General features: G+C 34.8%; 1 protein-coding gene across 8 annotated transcripts in view; it reads left to right on the forward strand.

Annotated features, from left to right (window-relative positions):
• Window positions 1-17,374, forward strand: part of SSBP2 (single stranded DNA binding protein 2) — a 275,284-nt gene extending 257,910 nt beyond the window's left edge. For 2 of the 8 annotated variants that reach the window (XM_081054230.1, XM_081054232.1), the window contains 2 exons: window positions 7,522-7,620; window positions 14,772-17,372. In XM_081054230.1, coding sequence (XP_080910356.1) covers window positions 7,522-7,620; window positions 14,772-14,801 — 129 coding nt within the window. In that variant the 3' untranslated portion in view covers window positions 14,802-17,372. Of the gene's footprint in view, window positions 1-3,678; window positions 3,738-7,521; window positions 7,621-14,771 lie in introns of those variants that run through there. The other 6 variants (XM_081054233.1, XM_081054236.1, XR_013993682.1 and 3 more) reach the window with 5 other exon arrangements.
• Window positions 17,375-18,127: the final 753 nt, after the last annotated feature.

An 18,127-nucleotide genomic window follows, 5' to 3' on the forward strand; every position in this document is an offset into this window, starting at 1 on the left:
GTTGTTCTTTTGTTGTTTTCAGTTTTATATCCCACATATCAGTGAAATCATATTGTTCTCGACTTTTTCTGTCTGACTTATTTCGCTCAGCATAATAATCTCAAGATCCCTCCATGTTGTCACAAATGGCAGTATTTCATCTTTTCTTATAGCTGAGTAATATTCCATTGTGTATATATACCACATTTTCTTTTTTTTGTGCTTTAAGCTTTTATTTTTAAAGTCTGATGATGCATACTTTTTCGTCAAATTTGATATCAATGCATGGCTTTTATTCTAATGTCTTCCCTCTAAAAAAAAAATAGTAAAAAACAATTTGTCCCTTTCAAGAATAGCCAAAAGTTTGTAAAAAATTAAATTGTAATAAAGCCTTAAAAATAGGTTTAGTCTACAATTACCTCATGGTTAGCATAGTGAATTGTGGTGTTGTATATTATAAAATAAGCTATTAATATATGTGAAACAGTCAATTATAAAAATAAAACAGATTAATAAAAATTCTTACATTAACTTTACATCCTTAAGAATAGACCATGTATCATTATAAAATTTAAGATTCTTATCTAAAACATTTTGTGTGTTTCTTTTTTTTTAAAATTTATTGGGGTGACAATTGTTAGTACCACAACTTCTTTATCCAGTCATCTATTGAAGGACACTTTGGTTGTTTCCATATCTTGACCACTGTAAATAAAGTTGCAGTAAACATTGGAGCACATGTATCTTCACAGATAAATGTTTTCAGATTTTTTGGGGTGGATACCCAGGGGAGGAATTTATGGGTCATATGATAATTTTATTCTTAATTTTTTGAGGAACCTCCACGCTGCCTTTCAAGGTGGCTGCACCAGTCTGCATTCCCACCAACAGTGTATGAGGGTTCCTTTTTCTCCACAGCCTCTCCAACACTTGTTACTATTTGTCTTGTTGATGATAGCCATTCTGACTGGGGTGAGGTGATATCTCATTGTGGTTTTTATTTGGATTTCTCTGATGATTACTGATGTTGAACATTTTTTTGATATATCTGTTAACCATTTGTATGTCCTCTTTGGAGAAATGTCTTTTCAGGTCCTCTGCCCATTTTTAAATTGGATTGTTTATTTTTTGTTGTTGTTGAGTTGTATGATTTCCTTATATATTTTGGATATTAGCCCCTTATCCGAGGCATTGTTTACAAAATCTTCTCCCATTTGGTTGGTTGCCTCTTTATTTTGTCGATGGTTCCTTTGGCTGTGCAGAAGCTTTTTAGTTTGATATAGTCCCATTCATTTATTTTAGTTTTTACTTCCCATGCCTATGGGGTCAAATTCATAAAATGTTCTTTGAACCCAAGATCCATAAGTTTAGTACCTATATTTTCTTCTATGCATTTTATTGTTTCAGGTCTCATGTTTAGGTGATTGATTCATTTTGAGTTAATTTTGGTACACTGTGACAGCAGTCTAGTTTCATTCTTTTGCACGTGGCTTTCCAATTCTCCCAGCACCATTTATTGAAGAGGCTATCTTTTCCCCATTGTGTGTTTTTGGCTTCTTTGTCAAAAATTATCTTTCCATTTTTATGTGGGTTTATTTCTGGGTTCTCAATTCTATTCCATTGGTCTGTGTGTCTGTTTTTCTGCCAATACCATGCTGTTTTGATTATTGTTGCCCTGTAGTACAAGCTGAAGTCAGGGAGTGTGATACCTCCAGTGTTGTTCTTTTTTCTTAAGATTGCTTTGGCAATTCAGGGTCTTTTGTTGTTCCATACAAATCTGATGATTTGGGGTTCTATTTCTTTTAAAAAATTGCCATTGGGATTTTGATGGGGATTGCATTAAGTTTGTATGTTGCTTAGGTTAATATGGCCATTTTAACTATGTTGATTCTTCCAATCCATGAATACGGAATGTCTTTCCATTTCTTTTTATCTTCTTCAATTTCTTTTAAAAATGTCTTATAGTTTTCAGTATATAAATCTTTCATATCCTTGGTTAAGTTTATTCCTAGGTATTTTATTCGTTTTGTTTCAATTGCAAAAGGAATTTGTTTTTTTATTTCTTTTTCTGAGATTCCATTGTTAGTATATAGGAATGCAATGGACTTTTGTATATTGATTTTGTAACGGCAACTTTACTGTATTCGTTTCTTGTTTCTGATAGTTTTTTGGAGGAGTCTTTAGTGTTTTCTACCATGTTTCCCTGAAAATAAGACCTAGCCAGACAATCAGCTCTAATGCATCTTTTGGAGAAAAAAATTAGTTTATAAGACCGGGTCTTATAGTAAAATAAGAGTGGATCTTATATTAATTTTTGCTCCAAAAGATGCATTAGAGCTGATTGTTCCGCTGGGTCTTATTTTCAGGGAAACACGGTATGTGTATAATATATATATATATACATATATATATGTGTATATATATATATATATATATATATATATACATATATATATATATGGCATCATGTCACCTGCAAAAAATGACAATTTAACTTTTTCATTCCCAATTTGGATGCGTTTTATTTCTTTCTCTTGCCTGTTTGCTCTGGCAAAGACTTCCAATACTATGTTGAAAAACAGAGGTGATAGGGCACAGCCCTGTCGTGTTCCTGAACGTAGAGCAAAGGGCTTCAGTTTTTCACCATTAATTATGAGATTAGCTGAGGGTTTGTCGTTTATGGCCTTTATTATGTTAAGGTTTTTTTCTTCTATACGCATTTTATTAAGTGTTTTAATCATAAATCGATGTTGTATCTTGTCAAATGCTTTTTCTGCACCTATTGATATAATCATATGATTTTTGTCCTTCATTTTGTTTATGTGATGTATCACATTGATGGATTTGCATATGTTGAACTTGGGATGTTGCACCCCTGGGATGAACCCCACTTGGTCGTGAACCCCAGTTGGTCTCTTCAATGCATTGTTGTATTCGGTTTGCTAGAATTTTGTTTAGGATTTTTGCATCTGTATTCATCAGAGATATTGGCCTGTAGTTTTCTTTTTTTGTGTTATCCTTACCAGGTTTTGGTATCAGGGTAATGTGGGCCTCATAAAATGAGTTAGGGAGTATTATCTCTTCTTCAGTTTTTTGTAACAGTTTGAGTAGGACTGGTATTAAATCCTACTCAAATGTTTGAATAGGATGTTTGGTAGAATGTTTGGTAGAATTTACTAGTGAAGCCATCTGGTCCCGGACTTTTGCTATTGGGAAGGTTTTGAATAACTGATTCAAATTTTTTACTGGTGATCGGTCTATTTAGATTTTCCAGTTCTTCATGATTCAGCCTAGGAAGGCTATTATGTTTTTAAGAACCTGTCCATTTCTTCTAGGTTATTGAATTTGGTGGCATATAGTCCTTCATAGTATCTTTGGATGATCCTTTGTATTTCTGTGGTATCCATGGTAACTTCCCCTCTTTCATTTCTGATTTTGTTTATTTGTGTCTTTTCTCTTTTGATCCTAGTGAGTCTAGCCAAAGGTTTGTCAATTTTATTAATCTTGTCAAAGAACCAGCTCTTTGTTGTATTAATTTTTTCTATTGTCTTTGTGTCCTCTATTTCATTTAGTTCTGTTCTGATTTTTATTGTTTCCTTCCTTCTGCTGACTTGGGGTTGCATTTGTTCTTCTTTTTCTAGTTCTTTGAGGTGTAACATGAGGTTATTTATCTGGGATTTTTCTTCTTTCTTGACATAGGCCTGAAATGATATAAATTTCCCTCTTAAAACTGCTTTCGCTGCATCCCAACAATTTTGGTAGGTTGTATTTTCATTATCATGTGTTTCTATGTATCTTTTGATCTCTCCTCTTATTTCTTCTTTGACTCAGTCGTTCTTTAAAAGTATGTTGTTTAATCTCCACGTATTTGTGAGTTTTCCTGCTTTCTTTTTGCAGTTGATATCCAATTTCAAAGCCTTGTGATCAGAGAATATGATTGGTATGATTTCAATCTTCTTAAATTTGCTAAGGCTAGTTTTATGTCCCAATATAAGGTCTATTATTGAGAATGTTCCATGTACACTAGAAAAGAATGTATAGTGTGATGTTCTACGATGAAGTGCTCTATAAATGTCAATTATGTCCATTTCATCTAATGTGTCATTTAGGACAGATACTTCTTTATTTACTTTCTGTTTGGATGATCTATCCATAGCTGTCAATGATGTATTTAGGTCCACTACTATAATTGTGTTTTAGTCAATTTCACCCTTTAGTTCTGTTAGTAGTCACTTAGTATATTTTGATGCTCCCTGATTGGGGGCATAAATATCGATGACTGTTATATTCTTGTTGTATAGTCCCCTTTACCATTATGAAATGCCCATCTTTGTCTCTTGTTACCTTTTTTATCCTGAAGTCTGTTTTATCTGATATCAGTATGTCTATATCTGATTTTCTCTGGGTACCATTTGCTTGGAGTGTCAAGTTCCACTCTTTCACTTTGAGTCTATGTTTGTCTTTGTAGCTGAGATGTGTCTCTTGGAGGCAGCATATGGTTGGGTTTAGTTTTTTTATCCAGTCTGCTACTCTGTGCTTTTTTATTGGTGAATTCAGTCCATTTACATTTAGAGTGATTACTGATATATGAGAATTTCCTATCATTCTATCTGGTTTTCTGGTAGGATGGTGTCTCCATTGTTTCTTTGCCTTTTTTGTTGCTGTTTGTTATTTCAGTGTGGTGGTATTTTATGATTTTTTTCCCTCTATTTCTTCTTTTTTCATGTTATATATTTCAGTTCTGGATTTTTTTGAGTGGTTATCATTAAGTTTATGTAAAAGAAAGTTTCACATTTAGAGTACTAACTACACTTTTTCAAGCTAAATTCTTAAAGTGTAAGTAAGGAATAAAGTGCACATTAACTGAAGTAAAAATGCAACCAAAATGCCTAATGTAGCTAAAAGTAATCTTTACTTATACTCTTTTGTGCTCCCTACTCCCTAATTATGTGCTTAAGCAATTGGAGTACCTTGTTGACCAACCTAAGCCCTTTTCATACATTATATCTTGCCTTAATGATGAAATCTCCTGGAGGCATTGCACACAAACATACCTATGGTTCAATGCAATATACACACAGTTCAGGGCCACTTATATTCATAACTTGCTCTGGCTGGTGTTTCAAACTACTGTCCTAGCTGTTTCTCAGATGCCAATATTGAGTGTAGCTTTAGCTTGTATCTTTATCATGTCACTCAGTGATCGTGGACAGCACAATCTCCTTATGACTCCCCATTGAGAAACTTTTATTGCTTTCACAACATTTTGCAGAGATTACTTCAGATTTTTAAAAAATTGTCTTGTCATTTCAAGATTTTCACATATTCCCAGTGAGCTGGATAGGAGTAGGTTTCAGAGATCTGATATTAGTTCCGTTTTGTACGTTGAATTGTGTCCTTTCTATCTTTCTCTCAATGTTCTTGTATATACCCTCCCACAAAAAGAGCATAATGCTGAGCCACCATGCTATGAAAAGAATGCATGCAAAACAAAAATAATAACACTGGAATTGTTTTGTAAATATTTCTTCTAAATGTTATTGTAAATATTTTTTCTGAATATTTTTTTAAATATTTCTTTCTAAATATTTAAATAGTAATGCAATGTTACTTTCAAATTTTAAATACTTTTAAATGAATACTTTGAGTCAGGAAACATTTGAAGTTAGCCAAAGTTTTAAAATTGTACATCAAGAAATGATACATGACAAAAGTACAGCAGAATCTGAAAACACCCCAATTAGTCAGAGATAGGCTGCTCCTCTCTAGGCACCTTAGGAACTACTGGTGGTTTGAGTGGAGAGGGCTCATTTCACATATTTGTTTGAGTATGTGACCGTATGCAGCTTCCAAGTACATCCTCAAACACCCTTCTATATATGTTACATTATTTTTTGATTTCAAGATTATCAGTTTCTCTGTGATATGTGAAATGACAGAAATCTGCCTTCACCAAAACACTCACAGATTTTGGGTAAATCTTAACAATATTTATATAAATTTACTTTTATTTTTGAGCTGTCAGCATTATCATTCCTATTTTCAAAACACAGTTTATTAATTAATACCTTTACTAATAAATAAGCTATCGCTTAATTATATCTTAGTTGCACTTAGTTAAATTTTACTTACATTTTTCTTTTCAGAAAATGAAGTTATCCTTGTTTATTTAAAGTACATTTGTTTTTCTATACTTGGGAAACTAACATTATCAGAGAAAAATTTATCCAAAAACTAGAGTCCTCTTGATGCTATTAAACTGTGTTTCCTCAGCCCGTGGTGTTCGTTGCAAATCGAGCCCCTATGGACTTCAGAGGATCCTTGTTCTCACATCCTCCCTGTGGGGTACACAGCAGGGCAACATACTAGCTGTATTTCCTCCAGCTCATCTACCTGTTTCTGCTTTACAGTTTAACCATATTCTAAAAAGCACATATTCTCATTTGTGAAATTTTAATTTTTATGACGTAACTTGGTTTTAGTTAAATCAGATCCTCAAAGCAATTTTCTTTTAAAAAGCTCAGATCTTATTCAAAAGAGTATATAACGACAATGGTTTAGGGGGAAAAAATCTAAAATCTTTCTTCCACTTGAAATAACAAGTGAAAATGTTTAACCTTGAAGTTTATTTTTACAAGTCAATAAATTGGACCTCGAAAGAGTCCATCAGTCACAGTTGCAATATTCTAAGAATGTGCTATATATGCCAGTGCCATTCTGTTCATATTTCCTAGAGATACAGATTATTCAGACAACCTCACAGGGCTAAAATTGCACAACAGTAATGAGACTAGCCCATTTAAATAGGATATGAAGCAAAATACTGCTAACTTAGTGTTTTATTAGATTGCTAATATCAGCCCTTTTATCTTAAAGGAAAGCTTCAGAGTAAATCTACTCTTAAACTAATGGTATAAAAAGGCTCTAAAGCAGGTTTACCTTTGAGCCTTCTTTTCCTAAAACCACATACTGAATTCTCTAGTCCTAAGGTATTTTCTCTTGTTCTTAACTATAGTTGTTAACTATCTTCCTTTTTTTTCCCTTATGGCTCATATAAAAATAATGGTTAAAGTAGTGTTACCATGTAGAAATAAAGGAAAATGTTTATGGAAATGGTGACCTTTTGAAGTTTGATTAGTAAAATTACCAAGGGAAGTTGTTGTTCCATCACGCCTGATCAGTGGGGAGGCTCTCTTCATCATACCCCTGCTGGGAATGTTTTTTAAACTCTCCAGAGTTCTAGGAACTCTATAAGCTGAGGGTGGGAAATTGAATAAAGATTGATTCTGAGACTAAGAAAAAACGAGTCATGGTAGGTTATTTTGGGTTTTCTGTTTGTTTTTTAATTTTCATTTGGGAAAGCATTAGTACTTGTCAAAGTTCAAAGAATGAACTAGAATACACGATAGCAGTCTGAGATTAGAATCATAAGTCTGTTTTGTCCTTAGAGATGCTGCTATAGATTCCATTTTTGAAACAGTACAATGCAAGAGGGAAATTAAAATCTTCAACAATGCCTTGTTTTCTAAATCTTGTTTACAGAATTCTCCCAATAATATGAGCCTGAGTAATCAACCGGGCACTCCAAGGGATGATGGCGAAATGGGGGGAAATTTCTTAAATCCTTTTCAGAGTGAGAGTGTAAGTATTCCCTTGACTATATTATTATATCTAGATTTCATTTTGAAGCAATTCTATTAGAATAAATGCACAAAGCCATTATTACAACTGTTTAGAGTTTAATAAGTTGATCTTGTAAAAGTCAGAAAATTAAGTGAAAAGAATTTCTTTGAAGAAATTTAAAAATAAACTTTTTCTTTTACTCCTATATACATAGGAGTAAAAAACAAGAACTATAATATTAATATTCTTATAGAGAACATCCACTTTAAAGGAACACACTAAAAACAGGTTACATATTTGATAGTTTTTATAAGTTTCACATTACTAAAATGTCTTGGACACTGCAGAACCAGGTCTCTTCTTATGCTGTCCTTAAGGCTCTGAAAATTGCAAAGTTTCTTTACTTCCACTATATCTCACTGCCTGGTCAGTTAACCTATTATTTACATTTAGCCTGAACTAGATGCCCAAGCTGTCTTTTCAGATTGTGATTATAGTGTTAAGCAAAGGTGGTGTCATTCCATAGCTCCACAAAAGCAATAAAATTCATTCGTTCACTTAACAAACAATTACTGAGCACTTACCATGGGCCAAAGCAATATGCTAGGCACTGGAGAGACCCAAAAGACAATATGGTATCTTTTCTCAAGGAGTGATTACATAATACGATGATTTTTTTTTTTTAACTAATAGTTCACATTACAAGTACCTACAGAATTGGTGTGTTTTTTAATAGAATTTCTCAGAACCCTCCCTAGACCAAGTGAATCAGGATCTCCAGGAGTGGCGCTAGGCAAACTTAAATGTGAAAAGATTTGTAGGTGATGCTGACGGACATTCTCTGCTAAGAGCTACTGAATTGGAATATAGCATAAAGGATTTCAAAACCCAAACTAATTTCATATTGACAGGATCAGCATGCATGCCTCCACACATGTACTGCTATCATTAAAATTGATTATGGAGGCTCTACCAAACTACGAACAAAATAAGAAGAGAAAACTACCCTCCTTTTGCCCTAACTCAACCTTTACCAGAAGCATGATACCATCAGAATTTGAAGTAATGGCTAGTAACATATCTTCTTTTGCAGAAAATAGCTACTTCCCAAAATGAAACCCAAGACTGAGTGTTCTGTGGATTCTGTTACTTCTTGGTATGGACCTAGTGCCTCTGCCTGGGACAAGACTTCCCCTGATATTAAACTTTCCTTTCGTAAAAACTAGCAATGAAATTATGCTTACCTTTAGTTTGTTTTATTTGCAGAATATGGATGATTAGTGAGGGTAAAGAAGGTATACATAAAAATTCATATAAAAACTCAAAAGATTAGCCCATCAGTAATGAGGAAATAGGAAACACATAAGAAACTCTATAGTGTGTCGTAATGCTTAGGATTATAGAAATGATTTTTTTTGATCCTGGTTCTTTCGCCTGGTTTGCTTCAAGACTGTGGACAAATTAGTTAATTTTAATTAATTAGTTAATGTTGACTTTATCTAATTAGACACACTTATTTCCTTTTCTGCAAATTCTTCCAGCAGTAAAATGATATAATTCAGTGAGGTATATGATAATTAATTCAGTTCAGTTCAACATTTATTGAGCCTACTTTATGCAAAGCACTAGGTTAAGAACAAAGTACTTTGAGATAAATATAACATGTCCCTAACCTCAAAGAATGCAATCTGATGGGGAGAACTAGCTTACACAACTAATTAAACCATATGTCAGATTAATAAGTATTAGAGTAGATATAAGCCAGGCATTTTAAAAACACAGAGGAAATTATTAATGTTGGATGGGGGAAGAAAAATTTTTTTAAAAAGATTCCACATGACTTTAACTTTAGAGGAACTCACCCCACTCTTTTCTTCCCAAATTTGTCATTACCAACTGCTGCCCTGTTTAACAGTAGGAAAAGGGTGCCACTTCAGGGCTGGCATCAGAAAGCTATTCGTGAGGATCAAAGAATCAGATGCCACAGGACTTTAAAAACTTCTGTGTGGAGACTGAATACTAGCCTCACCCTTTAACCCCGACTGGAGTATGCACACGTAACACAACACATCCTTGTGTGAATTTGTGCATAGAAGAGATAGCCGCTGGAGCAGGGCTTCTCCCATCCCCAGCTCCTGGCCCAGCCTGACTAACGTTGAGGCCAAGAAGAAGGTAAAATGCCAGACTGCATGCAGAGATATAAAACAAAAACTGCCTTCCTTTTCCTCCCTCCCGTTCTCCTGTCCCTACCAGAAAAGTCCCAGAAGGCAACACGATTGGATGGTGGTTGAGAAGCTGTACCACCGCCTGGAAGTAGTGAGGCCTGGTCCACACTGGCTACGCCATTCTTTTGTCTGTCTGTGAGGGGTTTGCCATATTATGAATGATGTCACTGTTATCTATGGCTTTCTCTATCATCACATCAGCACACATTTTTGTTCAGACCCCTTTTTTAAAAAAAATCAAGAAATGAGAGCAGAGAGGAAGGAAAACAAAAGAGATTCATTGCTGACAAATGTAATAAGGACTTCAGGAAGGAAACAGGCGAGATATCCCCAATAAGTTATCTTTACTGTAACCAAGAAAAAGCAGAACTATTTAATGAATTCAAAAAGAAAACATTTTCCAATGAATAAACATGCAAAATTCTAGTACTTTTTAAAGCACATATCTCTGAAAAGCACATATTGTTGAGCAGTCTGCCTTTTGAGGATTTGTCAGTCTTGCTCTTGAAGTTAAACCACAGAATGAGGCCAAGGAAGGGAGCAAACATCTAATGAGCACTTATTATGTACAGACGCCATCCTAGTCACTTCACACATGCTACTTCCTTTAATTCATATAGAAACAAAAATGCCAAACCCCAAGTCAGAAACCTTACAATGCCAACGCGCTTTCTACAGAAAAATGTGAATCAAAACGTGTTTCACTATTCAGCCTCTGTTTCTTTGGATCATAAACAAGGCCTTTATTTCAAGTAACACAGATGCCCCCTAGTGTAAACTATAAAATGTTGGTTTTTAAAATACACAATACAAAAAGGCTCAGTTAGTCTTATTTTTTGAATTAATTTAGCAGAATATTTTATCCATGGCATCAAACTATAATCAATTGAGCAAACATGGTATTCAAATCATAGTATCAAACAGGAATTAAAACAAGGCGGCAGATCATTTCCTATTACCTTCCTGCCCTTTGTCATTTTTGCTGTTGTGAAGAAATCACGTATGTCCCAATTTTTTTTAACAGTCACATACTAAATTTATTTCACTTTAGCTCAGAGTAGCTGCACTATTTTTATCTCTCATTAAGAAAATCAAATCTTATATAGATGCTTAGAAATAGAAATGTAGTGAGAGTTGAAGTATTCGTGAGGTGTATAAACAGGAACTTACGTAGATTGTTCAAAGATTTAACGGATATCTCTGATAGATTCCAAGGCACATGAACATCTGGGCATAATAAAGGGAAAATCACAAGTTGTCTAGTTGATCCCAGGGCATGTCATTTCAAAATATATTTTACATAAAAAGGTAAAATAAGCTAGTATATGTTTAAAATTATACCTTTAGGTTTTACTTTTTTTGCTAAACAGAACAGTAATGCTGTCAATAGCTTTATAAGAGCCATTTTGTCATTTGCTTCAGGAGAACCGCACTCACGGAATAGTTTTGAAACAGGGCATCCTGATCTGGCAGCATTCTGGCACAAACATTACAATGTGTCATCGCACGTTGGTGCCGCAGTACAGTAGAAACAGCACAGTGTGGTCTCCCGACAGTACACCATGAATATTTTATGTCTCTAAATCTGATACCCCATTTAACACCTACTCTTCCTTTACTTCTGGAAAACTGCAAGCCACTTCTCTTCTACTTTGAAGAATAGTACTCAATAACAAAATTCCTTTTTATTTGTACATTCTGTGAGTTTTTCTAGAAATTTGTTGATGTCCCTTAATGTTACTGAGTTGTAGCAGTTTCAATAAAGACAGCAGCAGACGAGCAGTTTACAGCCTTAGCAGTGCAAATAGCACATCACTGATGTGGATGTACATCAATAAAATCTATTTTACTGTACCAGATGCACTTAGAATATCATGGTACAGTTACTTGTACTATTCACAAGTTAAATTTTATTCCATGCTTGCTAATATTTCAGAGTTGTAGTACTTGGAGCTGCTGCTTCCATCCTTGCTGAGTGAATCTGGCCCTTGCTTTGTCTCTTGTGGTACCTTATTTTTCCACTTAATTTCCTCCCTCGATAAACCTACCTCTTTTAACTTCCCAATGAATCTGTAACAAGTTTTCATTTTCCTGTAAGATTTGTTTAAGACGTTTGAAATACCACAAGGTTAAAACTCTTAACAATTGCCAGTGTGAAGAGATGGCAGCAGCCAACAAACATGCTTGATGGCAGAGAATGTGCATTTCTATTTGTTTGCATACGCCCGTACTTTTAACAGTGTATGTTAGAATGAAGGCTATCATATATCTTAAACTGTATTCCCTCGTGTTACATGCCATATATGACATGTAAAGGAACTAGAATGATGCACATGAAAAAAGGATTCAAGAATTTTTTAAATCCCGATTATTCAGGATGTGTGTTAAATGAGATGGTCTCTAGCGTTAATTATGACTTAGTCACAAAGTTTTTTTCAGACATTTCCTTCAAAGTTCTTTCTGAAATACTTTAGGATCTCTTACTGTTTTTAGATTATTAGCATAACATACCCAATAAATAATGATGGATGATCTAGCTGTGCTATTTAAATTTAAATTAATTATAATTAAATGCAGCTAAATTTTCAGTTCCTGAATTGCACGTAGCTACACTGTAAGAGTTCAGTAGCCTGTGCGGCTAATGGCAGTTATATTGGACAACACAGAATAGAACATATCCATCATCACACAAAGTTCTCTTGGGCAGTACTGGTTGGGTCACCGATTCCTATTGTAAAAAACGGTAGCTAAGGAGAGCATAGACCAAATTTTTCTGTGCCCATTTTGCCATTTTCTCTAAGTTGTTCTACTTTTAATAAAACCCTTGGTATCCATTTATTTTCCCTGTTTATTCTTACCCCTTAAAGTCAAATGCCAAAATATAATTCTGTTCCATAAAAAACTGTGGATAGTTCATTGACGTTTGCTGTCATTTATAATGGGAGATTTGCGTGGTATCTTCTGAAGAAATGGGGGTATATCCCCCTTCCAGCACAGGGTCAGGGGGTGGGCTTCTTCACTCCTTGTCCATGATTGTTTGGGGTTTCTGATTTCATTTTGCTGTGCTTTTTTTGCTGCCAATATCAAGGAGAAAAGGGGAGAAGTTTTTATGTCAGACTGAATCCCTTTCTCTTCTCTGGCAATCTCCTTTTTGTATCACCCTACTCACTGTAATCCAACATACACTTCAGTAACATATGTAACTTATCTTTCTTATGCTGAAGGGAAATCTGAGACTGTTAAGTGATTAACAAGTGGATTTTTCTTGATTTGACCTGTGTTTAAAGGATTAACAATCCTTCCCCATGGTCCAGTGACCCATTTTCAGGCCTAGTAATCCACGTTTACTCAGGATCAATGCGGGGTTTCTTATTTGAGCCCTAGATTTACCCCTAATGACTTTCTGTCCAGACTTCTGCCAGCTGAGCCATTGTCACCCTGTACCCTTCCCTGGGGAATCTCTCTTTCTCTACATTAGTAAATCCATTCTTACATTAGTACACACCTGTTACCTCATTTCTGGTTTCTGCAATATCCCAGCTCATGTGGAATTCACTTCATTCTGGCCTGTCGGCACCCCCGCTTTTTGGTCTGTTCCCGTTTTTGAAAGTTCATGCTCCCCTTCCCAGAATCACCATGGTTCCGGGATAAGCCCCTGCAGCCTGAGAACAATCCCCTTGATTTTCTCTGTGTCTTTTCATGAGGCACAATCATTATTAGCCTGTGAAAAGGCATTCCCTTTTGCCCTGGTCCTCATAAGTTTCTAATAAAACATTTGAGGGTCCACATTTATATTTTAATCTAGAAACCCACTTCATCCGCAGACCGTTACCCTTTGGGAGTGGATGCTCCTCCCCCCACACATCAGATGATCTAGAGCTATTCTGTCCAAAATGGTGGCCGCCAGCAACATGGGGATATTTCAACTTAAATACATGAAATAGCATTACAATTTGAGTTCCTCATGTCCTCAGTAGCCACCTGTGGCTACTGGCTTCCGGGTTGGACAGCACCGTCTGTAAAACATGTCGATCACTGAAGAAAGTTCTGTTGGATACTGATGCTCTGTAGTCTGTTTCTCAAAAACATGAAGGTAGGCTAACATAATTATCAAAATAATTCCTCTTGGTTCCTCTCTCAATCATTTTTGGGACCACTTTTCCAAATTTCTGAAAGCCTCACCTTTTACCAATTGTCACCCTCACCAAACTGACAAGTCACATGTAACAACAATGCATCTACTTCCACCCAGAAATTACTGTGAATTGATTAGGGAAAAGGTATATATACCAAAGCATAAGTCTTAAGTATTCTAAATGCTGTATGAGAACTTCTTAGGGCCTGCGGGGAGTTGCTTTTTGTTTTGTTTTGTTTCCCTTACACTATTAATCAAATATTCACTGAGAATTTTCTGTGTATTCAATAAATACATGGCTTTAAGGATTATATATTTAATCCTCCCCAAATCCCTTTAAGGTAGATGCTATTGTTAAGCCCATTTTACAGGTGAGGAAACTGAAGCAGAGAGATTAGGTAAGTTCCCAAATTTATATAGTGAGTAGCTAGCAAGACTGTCCCTCATACTTATTTCATTATGATTCAACCTTGGACTGAATTTGCCCGAATTGTTACAAGTGCCCACGAATCACGAATCTGGCTGGACGGAGAAGAAGGAGGGACTGGGTAATTATCAACCACTTAAGTCCAGGAAGAAAATGTGACTGGTTGCTTTCCAGAGGAAATGTTAAAAATGTCAGGACTAAGTCAATGCTATATAAATTTACTCTTTTTGTAGCTTCTTATTTTTATGCTGTATGACGTTAAAAACTTGAGCATAAAAGATTATAAAACATTAAAATTCACATTTACTATCGTTTACCAAGAAGAACATTAATAGTCTGTAAAAGAATTGTTATTAAAATGTGGATTCTTCTTTCTTTCTAGTACTCCCCTAGCATGACAATGAGTGTGTGATCCATTACCAAGTTTCCTCATGAGAACCACAGTGAGTCAGCCCTTCACAGAACTACTATGGAAGAAAATTATTCATCACCATGTACAGTTAAACAAAGGAATCTCAGTCACACCAAACCAACCTTTTTATTTCCTGCTCTCTCCCCTATTTTGTGAAGAAAGCAGGCTCAAACGTGATTCAAACAACTGTACGGAGCGGCATATTAGAATTGCCCTAAAATGAACTGCAAATAATTATCTGTGTATGTATATGTGTGGGAAAGAGAATGTATTGTATATGTGTATGTTATATGGACATAGACACATACATACATTGACCCACAGGACATTGTAAAATATTATCACATGACATCTTAAGTAGAAATAAGTAGGGACTTTTATTCCATCCTTTTTTTCACGTTTACATTTTAATTATTAAAAGTTGCTCCTGCCCCTCCCTGAACTATTTTGTGCTGTGTATATCACTGCTTTATATAAGTTATTTTTTAAGGTGAACTCAGATGTTATGGTTTTGTAAATGTCTGCAATCATGGATAGGAATAAAATCGCTTATTTGAGAGCTTTCATTAAATTGCGTCCGATGCAAGTTATCCTGTGAATCACAAAGTGTACCGTCTCAAAAAAAAGTGTGTCTTCATCTTTATGTCACATCAAACAATTTCTCAGTTACTTTCAGTGAAAAGTATTTTTGTACCTTTTGTTGAGGAAAAATACTTCAAATCAACAAAAGCTTAACTGCAGTCTAACACTATATTTCTGCAATAATTACTTTAGATGGAATTCTTGATTTGTTTGTCTTAGATGATACAGAAAATCAGTAATTAGCCCCAATTGCTTAGACCATAGCAATAAAGTGACAGTTGTCATATTTTTAGCAACATATTTTCTCTTCAACATGATAAAGCCCAGAAGTGGTAACAAAAGCATTTGCTTGAATTTGTCACTTCTCACCAGGAATAGTAGAGCTAAATTTTTAATAACATACTAATGTGAAATGGTATTTGATTTTTATTCTGACTTCTTGTGAACATTTCCACACAGACATTGGAAAGAAATTGCATTTCAAATGATTGAGACTCAGCACAAGGGGGAAAAGAGTTTTTGCTACATCCAGGGGGCCCTGGAGTGCTGTTTTTCTATCCAGGTATCTTGTTTACTAGCAGCAGAACTGACTATAATGGTCCCTTCTGTGCATATGTTTTCACTTCCCTGCTCTCTTTCCAGGATAGAGGACGTTTATTTAGAGGGAAATAATTTATAGTAACTATGATTCATCTGGCCATTGACTTCAACAGGCTAAATCTACGTTGCGTAACTAATTGTTCAGAGAAGAAATGAGTTAATGTTAGAAAATTTAAAAAGAAAACATTTTTTCCTATGAACACACCTTGCTCTGTGGCATTTTCCAGATCTTTTGGGGTTTCTGTGTTTAATCATGTACAAACGCCAAAATCATAGTAGAAAAGTGTGAAAACTTTAATTATAGACTCTAAATGATAAGTTGGTGATCGTTTCTGTTAAAATTGTGATACAAATAACTCTTGATATAAACATCAACTGTATTTCCAAACTCCAGAGACTTTGAAAAGCATTGTTTAATTTCAGGTAAGAGGAATCCTTCTTTCTTGAGGTGTACAGTCTCTAAATGAAAATTTGGCAGTTTATTTGCTAATTTCTGGTTCCAGATGACTTATTTCTCTCAAATTCATAATGATTTATTCCTTCAGAAAATAAAGCATTTATCTGTGCATGACAGGGATGCTGGGCAGAACTGTTGAGGGGAAAAAAAAAGAATCTGAATTCAATTTATGTTGCAGATTTAAACTCTAATTAAATGAGCTGCCATTGATCACAGAGTGCAGGAACCTAGGACTGCACACTGGAGAACACCTACAAGCGTTCAAGCTGCAGAGAACTTTCATGAAAAATTCAAACTAAAAGGTCTTTCATTGAAGCCAAGGGAACCTGAAGATGACACTTTGCACAGACACATACATTTACCAAAAATAATTTCAACGTTCATTGCTTCTGATAATTATGTGAACATTGACATTAAGCTTCATCAAGAATTTTCAAAATTTTGTTGACTCTTTTCTCCATTGTTGCTGATCTTTAATTTCTTTTGTTTTCCTTCTAAGAAGGTATTGTTTCTTATTATCACAAAGAATCAACCTGATTTTATTTGCCCTTATTTTATTTTAAGGGTAATATTGGAACTGGAATGGCAGTATAGGCCCTATTATTTCTAGCCTATGTAGTCAAAAAAAGTAAAATTGAATTTTTTTCTAGTAATAGCAATCAATTCATCATAAGTATTCATTTCATTTTGTCTTTTGGCACCCAGATTAAAAATAACTATTTCAATTTTTTTTAATTCCTGAAATAGTTGAAAATTTATTTTTGAGGAGACAATTGTATTCAAGAAAACCAGAAAATAAAGACACTTAATTTTCTATCAAATAATGTTTCATGTACCAAATGGAGGCTAGTATATCAATGTATTAATTTTTATTTAGGTTTTGAATCATTTTAAACCTTATCCTTTTCTCTGTAATAAGAACATTTAACCTTTTTCTCTTGTGTTTTCTATTTCTATTCATGCATTTGTGCTGCTCTTGATATATACTACCTGTTCCTGTGTTGTTTTTACACATTTCACCTCACAATAATAATATCAGCAATTCTTCCCTGAATCGCACATATAAAATACACGTATAAAATGTGAAAATAAGTCATAGAGGAAAGCACTAATTCTCATTATTCTGCTTTGCATTTTTCCTAACTCACGACAGTTGCAAGTACATGTTATATTCTTTCTAAGGTATGTATATTCTTAACTAGCTGTTTCTCTTGTAGCAAAGTTACCCATGGGAACAAAGATTATGGAGGGCCATTGATCTGGTAACACACCACACACTCAGTGGGTGAATCTTGGTGCTGCTTTAAAGTTTCCAGTTTGGACTCAGTGACTGAGGATTAGGATTACACAGTTAGGAATCTGAATTTAAGATTTCTCTCTTGCCAAAGATTAACCAATTAATTCTGCGCCCTGAGCCATGGAAAGTGCTCAAAACACCCCCTTTCCTTTTAGGAATACAAGAAAACTTCCATTTCTATTTTTATGATTTTCTAAGATATGTCTGCACTCTGTTGTATTTCATAGGATCATTCAGTTATCACTCTTCCTGTAGGTGAAAAGAGCCAATAAAATGAATGAGTTCAGTTTGGGACATGAGGAAGAAAGCTCTACATCTGCCCGCCCCACACCGTTTCTTCACATTATCATTCTGGGAATGGGCAACAAGGCATCCAGAACCGCTCCCTTG

Source organism: Rhinolophus hipposideros (genome assembly GCF_964194185.1).
Source record: "Rhinolophus hipposideros genome assembly, chromosome: 7".
NCBI lineage: Eukaryota > Metazoa > Chordata > Mammalia > Chiroptera > Rhinolophidae > Rhinolophus > Rhinolophus hipposideros.